The sequence below is a fragment of the Elephas maximus genome, chromosome 20 (assembly GCF_024166365.1).
Source record: "Elephas maximus indicus isolate mEleMax1 chromosome 20, mEleMax1 primary haplotype, whole genome shotgun sequence".
NCBI lineage: Eukaryota > Metazoa > Chordata > Mammalia > Proboscidea > Elephantidae > Elephas > Elephas maximus.
In genome coordinates this window covers 41,304,610-41,319,669 of record NC_064838.1, presented here as the reverse complement: position 1 = coordinate 41,319,669, position 15,060 = coordinate 41,304,610, and the positions used below count along the sequence as shown (strand labels likewise).

Genomic DNA, 15,060 nt, shown 5'->3' with positions numbered 1-15,060 from the left:
TGCTGGACCTCCATCAAGAACTTGTCTGTCCTTCCCATGTTCCCTTGTGGGTAAATAACACCTTCTATAGGGTCGCTATGAGTCAATGAGTCAGAAGCAACTGGACAGTAACGGGTTTGGGTTTTCTGGTAAGAAGAGAGACCTCTTTGGACAGGGCCACCCTGAACAAGGGGAAATATCAACACGTGCCAGGACTCTAACTCTCTGGGAAACCAGTACACTGCATAAAAATGTCCAACATCCGGCTCACAGGCCCAAACAGCTGCCTTTTCATTTTCTCTTTTTTGGTGTTATGCCACAGTCCTTATACGTGTGGATTTTCACTTCCAAGGGGGAAGTTCACAAGGTAGACACTGGTTGTCTGACCTGCATCCTTTTTTTGTCTCTTGGTAACAGAACCACCTTCCTTTTTTTCTTTTTTATAATAGTTTATTGTGTTTTCCATGAAAGTATACACAGCAAATTAGGTTCCCATTTAACAGTATCTATACAAATTGTTCCTGATGTCAGATGGATCCTGGCTGAAAGCAGAGAATACCAGAAAGATGGTTACTTGTGTTTTATTGATTATGGAAAGGCATTCGGCTGTGTGGATCATAATAAATTATGGATAACGTTGCGAAGAATGGGAATTCCGGAACACTTAATTGTGCTCATGAGGAACCTTTACATAGATCAAGAGGCAGTTGTTCGAACAGAACAAAGGGATACTGAGTGGATTAAAGTCAGGAAAGGTGTGCGTCAGGGTTATATCCTTTCACCATACCTATTCAATCTGTATGCTGAGCAAATAATCCGAGAAGCTGGACTATATGAAGAAGAACAGGGCATCAGGATTGGAGGAAGACTCATTAACAACCTGCATTATGCAGATGACACAACCTTGCTTGCTAAAAGTGAAGAGGACTTGAAACACTTACTGATGAAGGTCAAAGACCAAAACCTTCAGTATGGATTGCACCTCAACATAAAGAAAACAAAAATCCTCACAACTGGACCAATAAGCAACATCATGATAAATGGGGAGAAGATTGAAGTTGTCAAGGATTTCATTTACTTGGATCCACAATCAACACCCATGGAAGCAGCAGTCAAGAAATCAAAAGATGCATTGCATCAGGCAAAGCTGCTGCAAAAGACCTCTTTAAAGTGTTGAAAAGCAAAAATGTCCCCTTGAAAACTAAGGTGCACCTGACCCAAGCCATGGTGTTTTCAGTCGCCTCATACACATGTGAAAGCTGAACAATGAATAAAGATGAATTGAGGCCTCTGAATTGTGGTGCTGGAGAAGGATATTGAATATACCATGGACTGCCAAAAGAACGAACAAATCTGTCTTGGAAAAAGTACAACCAGAATGCTTAGAAGCAAGTATGTGAGACTACGTCTCACATACTTTAGACATATTGTCAGGAGGGATCAGTCTCTGGAGAGGGATATCATCTTGGTAAAGTAGAGGGTCAGTGAAAAAGAGGAAGACCCTGAATGAAATGGATTGACACAGTGGCTGCAACAACGGGCTTGAGCATAACAATGATTGTGAGGATGGCACAGGACCGGGCAGTGTTTCGTTCAATTGTTACATAGGGTTGCTATGAGTTGGAACCGACTCGATGGCACCTAAAGACGACAACAACAACATACAAATTGTTCAGTGACACTAGTTACATTTTTCACAATATGTCAGCATGCTTTTTAATTGCGTCCTGGTTGTTTTGTTTCTAGTGCCCTAGTTTCCATGCCCCCTTATCTTCTCATCTTTGCTTTAGAGTAATTGTTGACCTTTTGGTCTCATGTAGATAGTTATTTAATGGAGCACCATACTCATGCATAATGTCCTTTATTTTGTGTGCCAATCTGTTATTTCACTAAAGTGTGACCTCAGGGGATAGTTTCAGTTCAAGTTTTGAGGAGTATCGTAGGGCAATAATCTTGGAGTCCTCTCAGACTTACTGGTCCAATAAGTCTGGACTTTTTAAGGGTGAGTTCTGTTCCGCGTTTTTTTCCTATTCTTTGGTGGGTGTTATCAGAATTCATCTATAGTGGTCCTGGTCAGAATGTTCAGTCTTGGTAGCCAGTCACCATCTAGTTCTTCTGGTCTCAGGGTAGATGAGGCCACGGCTTATGTAGGCTATTAGCCTTGTAGACTAGTTTCTTCTCTTACACTTTGGTTTCCTTCTTTCAGTTTTGCTCCCGGTGAGTAGAGACAGATGATTGTATCTTAGACGGCTACTCGCAAGCTTTTAAGACCCCAGATGCTACTCACTTCACTAGGATGCAGAACATGAACTCTGTGAACTATATGATGCCAACTGGCTGAGTTGTCCCATGAGACTAAGGTCTTAAGCCTTCAAACGCAGAAAACCAATCTTGCAAGGTGTTTGGGTATGTCTGAGAAGTACCTGTAACTGTGTCCTCCATGAATACATACACATGCACACACATATCTGTACGTACAGTACATACAGATACTTCTATCTGTGCACACAAATGTACACGCTTGTGCTTACCCATACACATATATGCCTGTACACATACATATGTGACCATATACTCGTTTTCTGGTTATTGTTGGAGCTATTGCCAAATTGGAAACCCTGGTGGCATAGTGGTTAAGGGCTACGGCTACTAACCAAAGAGTCGGCAGTTTGAATCCATCAGGCACTCCTTGGAAACTCTATGGGGCAGTTCTACTCTGTCCTATAGGGTCGCTATGAGTCAGAATCGACTTGATGGCATTGGGACTGGGTCTATTGCCAAATTACGTATGTCATAGTCTTTAGCACAAACATCCTTTTTTCTTGTGCACTTTTTAGTGGCATCGTTTACTTTGGTGAAGCTGTGCTCATTATACCCACATTTGGTGCTCAGCACCCGCCTTTCTTTGAGGAACTGTTTTGCTCCATGACCATCATAGCACCCACCCTTCCCCAACTACAGGGTTGAGTGTGTGCCCTAGTTCTGGACAATTGAAGTGCTGACCCCTTGTGCAGACACCACCTGTCAGGGGAGGCTTGCATGTTGCCACGATGCTGAACAGGTTTCAGTAGAGCTTCCAGACTAAGATGGACTATGAAGAAAGGTCTGGTGATCTACTTCTGAAAATCAGCCAGTGAAAACCCTACAGATCACAACAGTCCAACCTGCAACCAATCACGGAGATGATGCAGGACTGAGCAGTGTTCATTTCGTTGTGCGTGGGGTCACCATGAGTCATGGGCCAACTCAATGGCAGCTAACAACAAAGCACCTAAAAAAAAACCAACAACAACGAAGCACCTAAGTCACAGTAATGGTCTAGAGGTGGGGCTGTAACCTGAACTGGGCCAATCAATGCTCTTCCCTGGGATTTTATCTACAGATGCTGGAAGGCAGGCTGCTGGGTAATAGAAGTTGAGAAGTGATGGATCTGGGGTCACTGCAGTCATGTTCCCTGTCATGTGGAGTGGGACAAGCAGAGGTAAGGGTGGCAGAGAGTGCTGGTGGCATGTGATAGAAAGTCCACTCCAAGGAGTGTGAGGCAGACCTAGGAATGCTCCACAGGTGAGAACGAACTAATGGTGATATTTACTGAGGGCTTATTTTGTACCAAACACAATTCTGTGTGTTTTACATATTATCTCATTTAATTCTTATCCTCTAAGGTAGGCACTAAAATTAATCCTATTCTCCAGATGAGAACACTGAGGCACAAACGGGTTGAACGAGAGGAAATGTATGACCCATAGAGGCCAATGGACAAGGCAGCTCACAGCCAAAGGCTCCTACCTGACACCTCAGCCCCGCCCCTAGGCCCTGTGTGGCTTCCCCTGGTCTAGGGGGGAGCCTCAATATCTTAGTTCACTTGTAAACCATCTACAGGCCTAAGGCCACTCCCCTGGCCTGGAATTGAAAAAGCCGGGAATTGAAAACAGGGAGTCTAACTCCAGAATCTACCCTCTTACCCTAACCACGCAGCCATGGGAACTGCTACAGCTTATTCCCAGTGCAAAAATGGAAAGAGTCCTGGGCTCGTGGGCTCTTGGAAAACTGAGTCGAGCCTGGATTGTGCCCTTGACTTGCTGTGTGACCCGGGCTGGATCACCTCCCTCTCTGGGCTCCAGCTTCCTTCTGAGGGGTACACTTATTGTACTTATGCAATAAATACCCTTCTCCCTGGGAGGGGCATAAGGCCCCAGACCCTAGAGAGGGTATCTCTGGGCTGTTAGACAAAGGGCTGGTCCCAGGCTCTGTTCCCAGAGAGATCAGGCTGGAGCACACATTTAAATGAGAGCAGATTTCTCTGGAAGACACTACTGATGTACATTCAGGGGACAATCACACCTCCTCTTCTCTTGTGGCCTCATCTCTTGGGGTTGAGCAGGCCTCTCCCTTGCTCCTCCATCATGTTGCTTTGGCCAGTGAGCTTCCATGAAGCCCACCAGTGGTTCCTAGGCAGGCTTTGCTTTTCACATAGAAGAGATGTCCTCTTCTTTCCGCCTTTAATCCAGCTGTAGAGCTGGGGTAACATCTTGCAACCAGAAGGCCACATGCCTTAAAGAACACTGACGAGACTCACAGAGCCCACCCCAGACTTCTTGTTAGGAGGGAACAATAAACCCCAGTGTGTTTGAGGTACTGTTAGGTGAGTTCTCTGTAACTGGCAGCTGAAAACATTCCTAACTGTTAAATACACTATCAGAGACCTCTTCCCAGCAATCCACAGAATGTCATCCTTACACAGGTGGGGTATGACCACCCACATGTGACACCTGGTCCTATTGTGTAGCAAGATGGCATTGGTGGTGTAGTAAGAGTCTACCTGCAACTTGAACTTAGATCCAGGTGGCATGGGTTGCTAAACACAGCTTTGCAAACTTTGGCTGTAGTTTCAGGGTGATGGAGTTGGAGGATAGAAGGTTTGGCGAACCCTGCCCCAGGGCTTCCTGTGCTCTGGTGGGGCCCTGGCAGGATACATGTGTCACCACCCAAACGCATCTCCCTCAAGAAAGCTGTTGTTGTTGTTAGTTGCCCCTGAGTCAGCTTCGACTCACGGCATCCTTATGTACATCAGACCAAACCGGTGCCCAGTCCTGCGCCATCTTCCAGCACCATACTGGACAATATTCTATCAAGGTCCATAAGGCTTCTATTGACTGATTTTTGGAAGTAGATCACCAGGCCTTTCTTCCTAGTCTGACTTAGTCTGGAAGCTCTGCTGAAACCCATCCACCATGGATGACCCTGTTGGTATTTGAAATCCCAGTAGCATAGCACCCAGCATCACAGTGACATGCAAGCCGCCCCGGTGTGACAGACTGATGGGTGGTGATGAGAAAGCTGAAAACCAAATCCACTGTCATCAAGTTGATTCTGACTCATAGCGACCCTATAGGACAGTGCAGAGCTGCCTCTTAGGGTTTCGAAGGAGCAGCTAGTGGATTCAAACTGCTGACCTTTTGGTTAGCAGCCATAGCTCTTAATCACTATGCCACCAGGGCTCTGAGAAAGCTGAGGGGTCATGAAAAAGCACATTCACTGAAAATCCCCACCCTCGCCTGTGCCCAGCAGTACCCTTGGCTGCAACGGAACCCTTTGAGTTTCACTGTAAATGTAATCCATATAAGATTCACAGGTCCGAGTATTCACTGTCACTGACCTCTGAGGGGCCAGCCCCCTCTACCCATGCTTCTTAAACATGCCCCCCATTATCTCAGAGCGCTCTATCGATGCCAGGCCAAGTCCCGTTCCCTGACCCACTACGAGGTGAGAAGCTCCAGCCTTGTTCTGGGTGGCCCCTTGCTGGCTCCTCTACCTACAGGAAGTTCCTCATTATCAACATGGCCCCTGAATCCAGCTCTAAAGTCCACCTCAGCCAGCAAACCCCAAGAGTCTATACTCAAGGAAAGACCTATCTTGGCAAGGAGAATGGCAGGGCTGAAGCTTCCCAGTCTCCAGGTAAGGCCTCTGGGGATGAGGCTGGGGGTCCATCCTTTCTTTGGTCTCATACTTTCTCCTCTGGACCCAGAAACATCATTCTCATCAGCCTCTTTGCCTCTCACCTCCCTCCTGCCCAGTCTGCCCTCCACCTGTAGCCTGGTGGGGTCTTCACGAAGCTCAAGTCTGATCACTTCTCTCCCTGCTTCGAGCCCTTCTCTGTCTCCCTTGTTCTCTGGAGTAAAGGCTCGTGCCTCAATCTGGCATTCAGGGCCCTTCACCAACTCCCACCTGCCTCTCTGGTCTCCTCTCCTGCCACTTCCCACCTCAAACCCTCTAGTCACAAATCTTCTTCCCAAGAGGCATCAAGGCCTTTCATACTTCTGAGCCTTTGTACTCATGGTAACCCAAATCTGGAATGCCTTTCCCCACCTCTTCCCTGAGAAAACTCCTATTCATCCTTCAACACTCCACTCAGATGGCATTCCCCAGCCAGAGCTGCTCACGCTGACCTTTGTGCCTCCCCTCACCCTGCACTCTGTCAGGGTCTTTCCCACACTGAACTGAAACTGCCTGTTTGCCTGTCTGGTGGTCCCACACACAGAGGGTTTCCTAGGGCTGGGACCCTGTGTTGATATTAACATCACCCACCACCATGACTGTTTATGGGGCGCATGCTATATGATAAGTATTCAATAAGAGATAAGTGGTAATAATGAACTTTAGTATTTATTAAGCATTTTCTCTATGCTAAGCGCTATTCTACACACTTCACGTACATTTATCTTCAGAACAACTCTATGAAGCGGGAATATTATCATCCTCATCACTCCCATTTTACAGATTAGAAAATCAAGGCTCACAGAGGTGAGAATGACTTGCTCTGGGTCACATTCCCAGAGCTGCACTCTCAGCGTGCCACCCCACCGTCTCCCCCTTACCTCGCTGAATACTCACGCCACTACCCAGAGATACAGAACCCCGTGCTCACTTTACGGATGAGGAAGCTGTGGCTCACAGAGGTGAAGGGCATGTCTCATGGTCCCATTATAAATGAATGGAAAAGCTGAGATTCAAAGCTAAGTGGGGCTGGGTCAGCTAAGCCCACCCAGACTCTGCCTGCTAAGCTGTCTCTGTGTCCCCAGGGCACTGGGTGGGCCATGGGACAGGTGCCGTGCACCACCCCTTTGCGAGCTCTGGGTATTGCCCCTGGGAAAAAGGCTGGGTTCCCACGAACAGCCACCCGTGCATTGCTCTGAGGATAAGGGAATCCACAACCAGGCACCTCCTTCCTCCTGGCTCCAGATGGTGTCCCCTCTCTGCCACCCCCCTCCCCCGCTGTCTGCTCCCTCCCTCCCTCCCCTGCCCCTGACAGCTAACTTTGGCCCCCCAGGTCAGGCCAGGCTGCAGCAACGGGGCAGAAGAAGGAGGTGGCCCTCTGATGGCCTCATTTCTGTGTCCCCTCCGTGATGCTAACCAAATGAGCAGCTCTCAGCCCCCTCCCTTCATCCCTCCCTCCTCCAGCCTCCCACTGCCCCCCATCACGCCTTTTCATCCTCTCCCAACAACAAAGACTCAGAGGCCCTTCCTCCCAGCTCCAGTTTCCAGCTGTGCTGGGCTGAGTTTTCTGGCTTCTTTTCTGGCTCTTTGCACCCCAGCCCCTGCCCTGCTGTGCTGGCCCTGCTGCCTGCCCAGTGGGGTGTCCTGAAGTTCCCGCGGAGAGAAACCAGCTGTTCCTGGGTCCAAACAGGGTGCAGGGGCGAGACTGGGGCAGGCAGATGGCTGAGACATGGGAGATTTCTTCTACCCAGAGTCAAGGACGACCCCTCCAAGGAGCCCTCTGCCTCAAACCACAATCAAATGGAGCCCTTAGCATCCATGCATATGTGCATCCATTCGTTTGTTCATTCATTCATTCACAGTCTTCCTGTGTGCTCACCCTTGGACTCAGGCTGGGGCAAGGAAATGCTAAGACGGTGTCCCTCCCCAAGGGGATCATGGGCTAGGGAAGAAGGCTGGTAGATAGCAAATCCTGGAGAGCCTGACCAGGCACAAGGCACAGTGTCCCAGGCTACATCCAAAGCTCTCCCATTAAAACCTGTTGCCGTCCAGTTGATTCCGACTTATGGCAACCCTATAGGACAGGGTAGAACTGCTCCATAGAGTTTCCAAGGAGCGGTTGGTGGATTCAAACCGCCGACCTTTCGGTTAGCAACTGTAGCTCGCCATAGCTCTTAACCACTGCGTCACCAGGCTCAAAGCTCTCAACAGCCTGGAAAAGCTGACTTGGAGGCAAGTCTGTCCCCTCGTCTGACCTGCTTTCTCTGGGTCCTCTCCTGCCCAGGAATTGCAGAGTTGCCACATGTGGGGCTGTTCCTAAGAAAAGAAAGACTCTGGGCTGTAGGCTCCAGAAAGGGGCAAGGGGCGGGGGCAGGGATGTGTTGTTTCAACACTTACCAGATTCACTCCCCACAATTCTCCTGGAGAGACACCCACTCACAGTCCCAGGTTCCCTGGGGCTGACTGGCTTCAGCAGCGGGCAGGTGATTAAGGGCTGACCAATCAGAGCATCCCATCTGCCTGACCCCTATGACAGGTTCAGTGACGAACATGTTTCCTAAATGGGTCCAACAAGGCTCAGTTCCAGCACTTCAGTGGGATGGCTAAGGCAATAGATTATCTTTTACTGGAGCTATGGGGATTTTTATTTATTTATTTATAAGCTTGGCACCCCAGGAGCTACTGAGGGAGAGAACTTGCCTGTAAATGAAACTGTCACAGAGGGAAGCAGAGCTGGTGATTGATATATATGCATAGGAAAAGTGAGTCCATGTTTGAGTACCTGGATCCAGCCACGCCTGAAGTTGCATATGCCTAGACGTTTCAGTTCTATGAGCCAATACCTTCTTTTTCACCCAAGTCAGTTTGAGCCAGGCTTTCCGGCACTCATCTAAGAAACCCAGCTGATAGAAAGGAAGAAAGAGAAAACAGAGGGGAGAAGGGTAGACAGTAGTTGGTCTAGGTGGGGAGAAGTGCCATGAAACACCCTAGTTGGACAGGAGGCTAAACGACATTTTAAGAATGGCGATGCCAACTATTCCATTTGAAGTTGTTTGCACTCTTGCAACATGACCCCCTCTTCCCCTCCAAATCATCAGTAAAGTCTACTTGCTCAAAAATGTGTGCAGGATGTACTATCTTGTGGGGTTTGAAGAGGAGCTGAGTTTTTTGGTCTGCGATGAGGTGGCGTGCGACAGAGACCAGCCGTGGGGAAGCAGGAGCCCAGAAGCCGAGGTGGCCATGGGGAGTGGGCAATCCCTCTGTAAAGCTCCATATTCATAATAAGTACTCTTAAACAATGCTGTATATACAATTCCATTTAAAAAGAGGCCTTCATGCTTTCCAGAGTTGTAGGCACACTTCTTCAGAGATAAGTTTGTAAAGGTCCATACTCACAAAATTCCCTATCTAATCAACTATTTGAAAACTTCCCTAGAAAGAGGTTGTTACAGAGTGTGTTCAGCAGGCTGTGGGCTGGGCAGGTGGGCTCCTTGGCCATTTTCTTCCTGGTTTTAGGGGGTCTGGGGATGCCTTCCACCCCTGGGTTACCTCTATTTGATCTGGGACGCCTGTCCAAGCTCTCACCATAAATCTAAAAGTAGGAGTAGCTTCCTCGTGGCCCACAGCACGTAGCACATTTGCGTTCTAACACGCGTGTGCATGACCTGCTCCCCTTGGGTCCAGGGAACCTTTGGAAGGTCGTGGACATGTCTATGCCATTTCTATGTTCCCGGAGTATCTGCACAGGGCCTGGTCCATGGAAAAAACTTAGAAAATGTTGTTGAATGGATAAATGAATGTCTCCAATTGCTCAGGAACCTCCCTTCTCTCAAATATTTACTGTATATTCTCCTAGGTTGCTGATCAAGACGGTGGATTGAGGTGCTATGGGAAGCTTCCTCTCCATCTACAAACAGAGAGGAATGCTGGATAAAATATAACGATTTGAAAGAATATAGAGGCAAGGTCAAAAACAAGAAGGAAAGACCTCCAGCTTGTAGTGGGGAATAAGAGATGGGGCTGAAAGACCCACGGAAGGGCCAGGACTGGGGCTTAATGCCTGCAAGGGGACAGGTGCAGAAGGCCTTGCATGATGAGTTAATAGGAGGAGGCTCCCCACACAAAGTCGGGAGCCATCAAGGGGGTGTCTCATCCATCAACAGAGATGAGAATGCTCTACCCATTGGCCTTGGGATACTGTGCCCAGATGTGGAACTCAAATTCTCACTACTTACATTGTCGGTATCGACTCGACAGCACTGGGTTTTTGGTTGGTGGGACATAGTTAGGAGACGCCAAGCTAAGAAACTAATTTAAAAACCAGTCTAGACTCAGACCCTGGTGGAGGCAGATGGGAAACTGCTTTGCAAGAAACTCCACCAAAAATCCATTGCTGTTGAGTTGATTCCAACTCATAGAGGCCCTATAGGACAGAGTAGAACTGCCCTATAGGGTTTCCAAAGAGTGGCTGGTAGATTCGAACTGCTGACCTTTTGGTTAGCAGCTGAGTTCTTAACCACTGTGCCACCAGAGCTCTCAGGGAACTCTACAACCCTGGTTATATGTGGAACTCTCAAGGATCATGCCTTCTACCAAAGATGAGCTCATAGACAAAAATTACAAAGCACACCAGGAACTCATCATCATGAAAGACAGCAAATGTTGTAAGCCAAAGGAAGCTCAGATTTCAGAGAAATTCAAAAGAGCCTCTAAGATAAATATATTTAAACTGTTTAAAGAGATCAAACATTGGATTGAACCCAAGATGAAAAAGAACTAAATAGAAGCCCTATAAATGAAAAATATAAGCACCGAAAAATCACTTTCGCGAGGTGACGGAGAAGGGGAAAGGACACCTGATTCAGAGTTAGGAAATGCAGCTGTTTCAGTTCAATCAAATTTTGGCTGCGTGGCTTTGGTCAAATCACTCCCCCACTCCAAGGCTCCATTTCCTCATTTGAAAAATGGTGATGTAATACCAACCTTGCAAAGTTATTAGAAGGTCAGAGTGAGTCAGTTTCTGTGCACGCGCTTTGAGAACTGAAAGATGCTAGAAAAGTGGGGGGGTCAGGTCATTCATTCTAACCAAATGGCTTCAAAGCTGTCATCCCCAGGAGAGAATCCATCAGTGTACTCTTTTTGACCCAAAGGCACATCTGCAGAGCACCTGGAGGCAGTCCAGAATAAAGTCACTTAAGGGGCATGGTGTGGCTATGGTCTTTGGCAGAGCACCTGGAGGCAATCCAGAATAAAGTCACTTAAGGGGCATGGTGTGGCTATGGTCTTTGGCAGAGCACCTGGAGGCAATCCTGAATAAAGTCACTTAAGGGGCATGGTGTGGCTGTGGTCTTTGGCAGAGCACCTGGAGGCAATCCAGAATAAAGTCACTTAAGGGGCATGGTGTGGCTATGGTCTTTGGAGCATGGGGCCTCTTCCTCCCAGTAATTCCTCCAAACTGCAGGCCCAACTGGCCCAGCTGCAGGGAGGGAGATGGCTCAGCTCCACCCTCAGGGGGCAGTTGAGCTCCAGGCACTTAAAATGCAAAAGCCAAGGAAACATCACAGCCCTTTCCAGCCTGTAAAATGTCCTGCAGACATTTCTGGTGGTGAGAGAGCCCAGGAGGACTTGAACATGCTACCAAACCCAACCTGGGTATACAGCTTTGGGGCCATTCCGGCTGGGGTTTGAATCTTGGCCTGGTCACATACTATCTGTGCCATACCAGCTGGTTTTCTCAGCTGTGAAATGCAGAAAATAGCATTTTTCTCTTAGGGTGGTTTAGAGGCTACTATGAGCTAACAGGAAACCCTGGTAGCATAGTGGTTAAGTGCCACGGCTGCTAACCAAAGGGATGGCAGTTCGAATCCGTCAGGTGCTCCTTGGAAACTCTATGGGGCAGCTCTACTCTGTCCTATAGGTTCACTATGAGTCAGAATCGACTTGACGGCACTGGGTTTGGGTTTTGGTATGAGCTAACAGGGATGAAGTGCCTGGCACTTTGCCTGGTAGATAGTCAATACCCAATAAATGCCTGTGGCTGTTCTGTCCCTTCCCCTTTCTTTTCTTCAAAGAGGGAGAGCTTTGGGGCAAGTCAGTCCTTAAACCCACAAACTCTGACCATATCAAATGGGCAGAGGAGGTCTGCCTCCTGGGGCTGGGCAAGGTTGAGTAAAAAAAAAAAAAAAAAAAAAGGTTGAGTAGGGACAGGAAAACAAGTGACAGAGCCATCGCCTAGTTACTGCATCACTCACCCTCTGATCCTCGGTCTCCTCATTCACTGAGCACCACCTCTGGGCAGACCCTGCTGATTGCCTCCGCAATATCTCTTTTCCCTTACTCCTTATGAAGCGATTTTGTTTGGGGCATCAACATGCCCAACTGTCCTGCAGGTTATCAGTAGTCACGCAACACAGTTCTAGCCAATGAGATGTAGGTGCAAAGCAAGTTCTAGCAGGGAAGGGGCAAAGCCTCATTAGGAGAAAATCCCCCTCCCCCCATCCTCCTTCCTTCTTATGCTGAATGGCAGACACGAGGCCTGGAGATGCAGCAGCCCTCGTGCAACCATGAGGCAACAAAAAATGTCGAGTGGAAGGAACACAGGCTGTGGGGTCAGGCAGATCTTACTTTTCCACTTCCTGGCTGCTTGGTCCTGGGTATGTTACTTCTCAGAGCCTCACTTTCCACCCTCTGTAAAATGGGAATGTCATCTCTACCCTGTACAGTCCTTGGGAGAATTAAGTGGTGCAACGGATATAAAGCCACTTTTTCTACGCTAAAGGGCTATACCGATGTTTATAGTTGCTCTTACAATCATGCTATAAAGGATTGGCTATTACTTTAGGGGAAAAAAAGAGCAGACCCTTTATTTCTCCTCTTGGAGAAAGTTTCAAGGCTAGACATGGTCCCCAAGCCAGCCAGCCCTACTCTTTAGATGATCAGCTATGCAAACAGGAAACCACTCTCCAAACATTTGGAGCTGTAGGGCTGGCCCAGGGTCTGCCTCCTCGGGAGGCCTCCCTCCAGCCTTCTCATCTCCCAGCTGTGAGTGCCTCAGAAGTCAAGGACACAGCCCCTCCTCTGAGAGTGAGGGTGAATGCCACCCCTCTGGCTGCCCTGCTTCCAGCCAGGGCCAGGCCACCTTCTGCTCATGCTGGAAGAAAGACAACAGCCCCACGTTGGCTCCCCACTCTCTTCCCACATCTCTTCATAACTGTAGCCAGGGTAATTTTTTTTTTCTTGAAATGTAAATCTGATCTTGTCACCCTTTGCTTAAAACTTTTGCATGGCTTTCCATTGCTCTTGAGACCGAAGTCCTTGCTGCAGCCTTCAGGACCCTGAATGGCCTGGCTTTTGCCAACCCTGCAGCTTTATCCCTCCGGCTGCTCTGTCTTCCTTTTAGTGTCTGGAACCTTCCAAGGTCCCTCTGCCTCTATTCCCATACCGTTCCCACTTTCTAGAACACTCTCCCCTCTTCCTACCCGTGGCCTATCTTGCCAGGAAATACCCTATCCTCAGCTCTCAGCTAAGATATCAAGGGCCCTGTTCCTGTCCTTCCCAGCACTCATCCAGCCTGCAAGGACACACTTATTCAGACAAGCTCACTCATGCCTGCCTCCTGCCCCACTCAGCTAACGGCTGCTCAAGGGCAGGGATTTTTGTCTGTCTTTTTTTTGGTCATATCCCTGGTGCCTGGTGCAGCACAGACACAGAGCAGGTACTCAGTAAGTATGAAAGGCAGGCAGGCAAGCAGGTAGCCTTTATGATGCAAAAGGGAGAGAGAGCTCCTGTTTACTAAGCACCTACTGTGCGCCAGGCAGGACCTCAGACCTCATCACTTCTGGCAGGCAGGGATTCCAATTTATGTGCCGCAGAAGAGGAGACAGAGGCTCAGAGAGGGGCAGTGATTTACCCAAGGTCACACATCTATCAGAGGCCCGGCCAGGATCTGAGCCTTGGTCCCAAGCCCAGGTTCCTGCCTTGGTGGAACCCACCATCTAGCACAAGGAATCATTCTCAACCTGTTTCCTCATCTGTAGAACGGGGACATAACAGTACCTACCTCACAGGGTTGTTGTGGGGATCAAATGAGTTAAACCATGTAAAGCGCTTAGCTCAGAGCCAGCCACATCTAAGTGCTCAACAACTGTTAGCTATTATCATGATTGGGAGCTCTGGTGGCACAGTGGTTAAGAGGTTGGCTGCTAACCAAAAAGTTCAGCAGTTGGGATCCACCCACTGCTCCTTGGAAGCCCTATGGGGCAGTTCTACTCTGTCTTATAGGATCGCTATAAGTCAGAAGTGACTCGACAGCAGTGGGTTTGGTTTTTGGTTTGGGTTATTATCGTGATTATTTTGTTGATTAGATCAAAGAACAAACAAAAATTAATATTTTCAATGGCACTCCAGGAATGAGCACCTAGACAGACTTTGTGGGTGAACAGGTGGATGGACGGATGGATAGATGGATGGATAGTGGATGTATGGATGCATGGGAGGGAAGCAGGCAATGGAGTCGAAGTCGAAGGATGACCTAAGAAATGAAAGACCCGACTAAGGGACGGCAGAATACGTAAACAACGAATCCAGAAACAATCGCTGGAACACGAAGACAAGCTGGCCAGGGAGCAGGCATGCACACCTGAGCGTTGGGAGAACAGGAGCTGACATGGGGCACCCGGGCCGCTCGCCCGGGGACCATGCCCCCGCTCACCTGTAGCGCTGCAGCTCTGCCTCCAGCCGCCGCACCCAGCGCTGCAGGCCGGGCACCTGCTGGGCTAGCGCCTCAAGCTCGCGCACGCGGCGCAGGCTGCGCAGCACGGCCTGCCGGGCCTCCTCGGCACGCCGCCGCACCTCCGCCTGGCCCCGTTGCAGTCGCCCTGCGCGGGCCTCGGCCGCCGCCAGCGCGCCCTGCGCTTGCCGAAGCTCCCGCGCCGCCGCCTCGGTCCCGCTGGGCCCCACCTGGAGGTCGCCTGCCTGGCTCTTCCAGAGGCCGACCTGCGGGGACAGGGCAGCAGGGGGCAGGCGGTGAGCCGCCGGCGGCAGATGAACGACAGGAACACAGGCTACCATCCCAGCACACCCGGA

At 49.2% G+C, this 15,060-nt stretch overlaps 1 protein-coding gene across 4 annotated transcripts in view; it reads right to left on the bottom strand.

Moving 5' to 3' along the window:
* EFCC1 (EF-hand and coiled-coil domain containing 1) overlaps nt 1-15,060 on the bottom strand; it is a 50,870-nt gene that overhangs the window by 32,964 nt on the left and 2,846 nt on the right. For all 4 annotated transcript variants that reach the window (XR_007514377.1, XM_049861752.1, XM_049861753.1 and 1 more), the window contains exon 2: nt 14,687-14,970. Coding sequence is in view for 3 of the 4 variants with exons in the window: in XM_049861752.1 (XP_049717709.1) it covers nt 14,687-14,970 (284 nt within the window). In the remaining variant the exon portion in view is untranslated. The remainder of the gene's footprint in view (nt 1-14,686; nt 14,971-15,060) is intronic.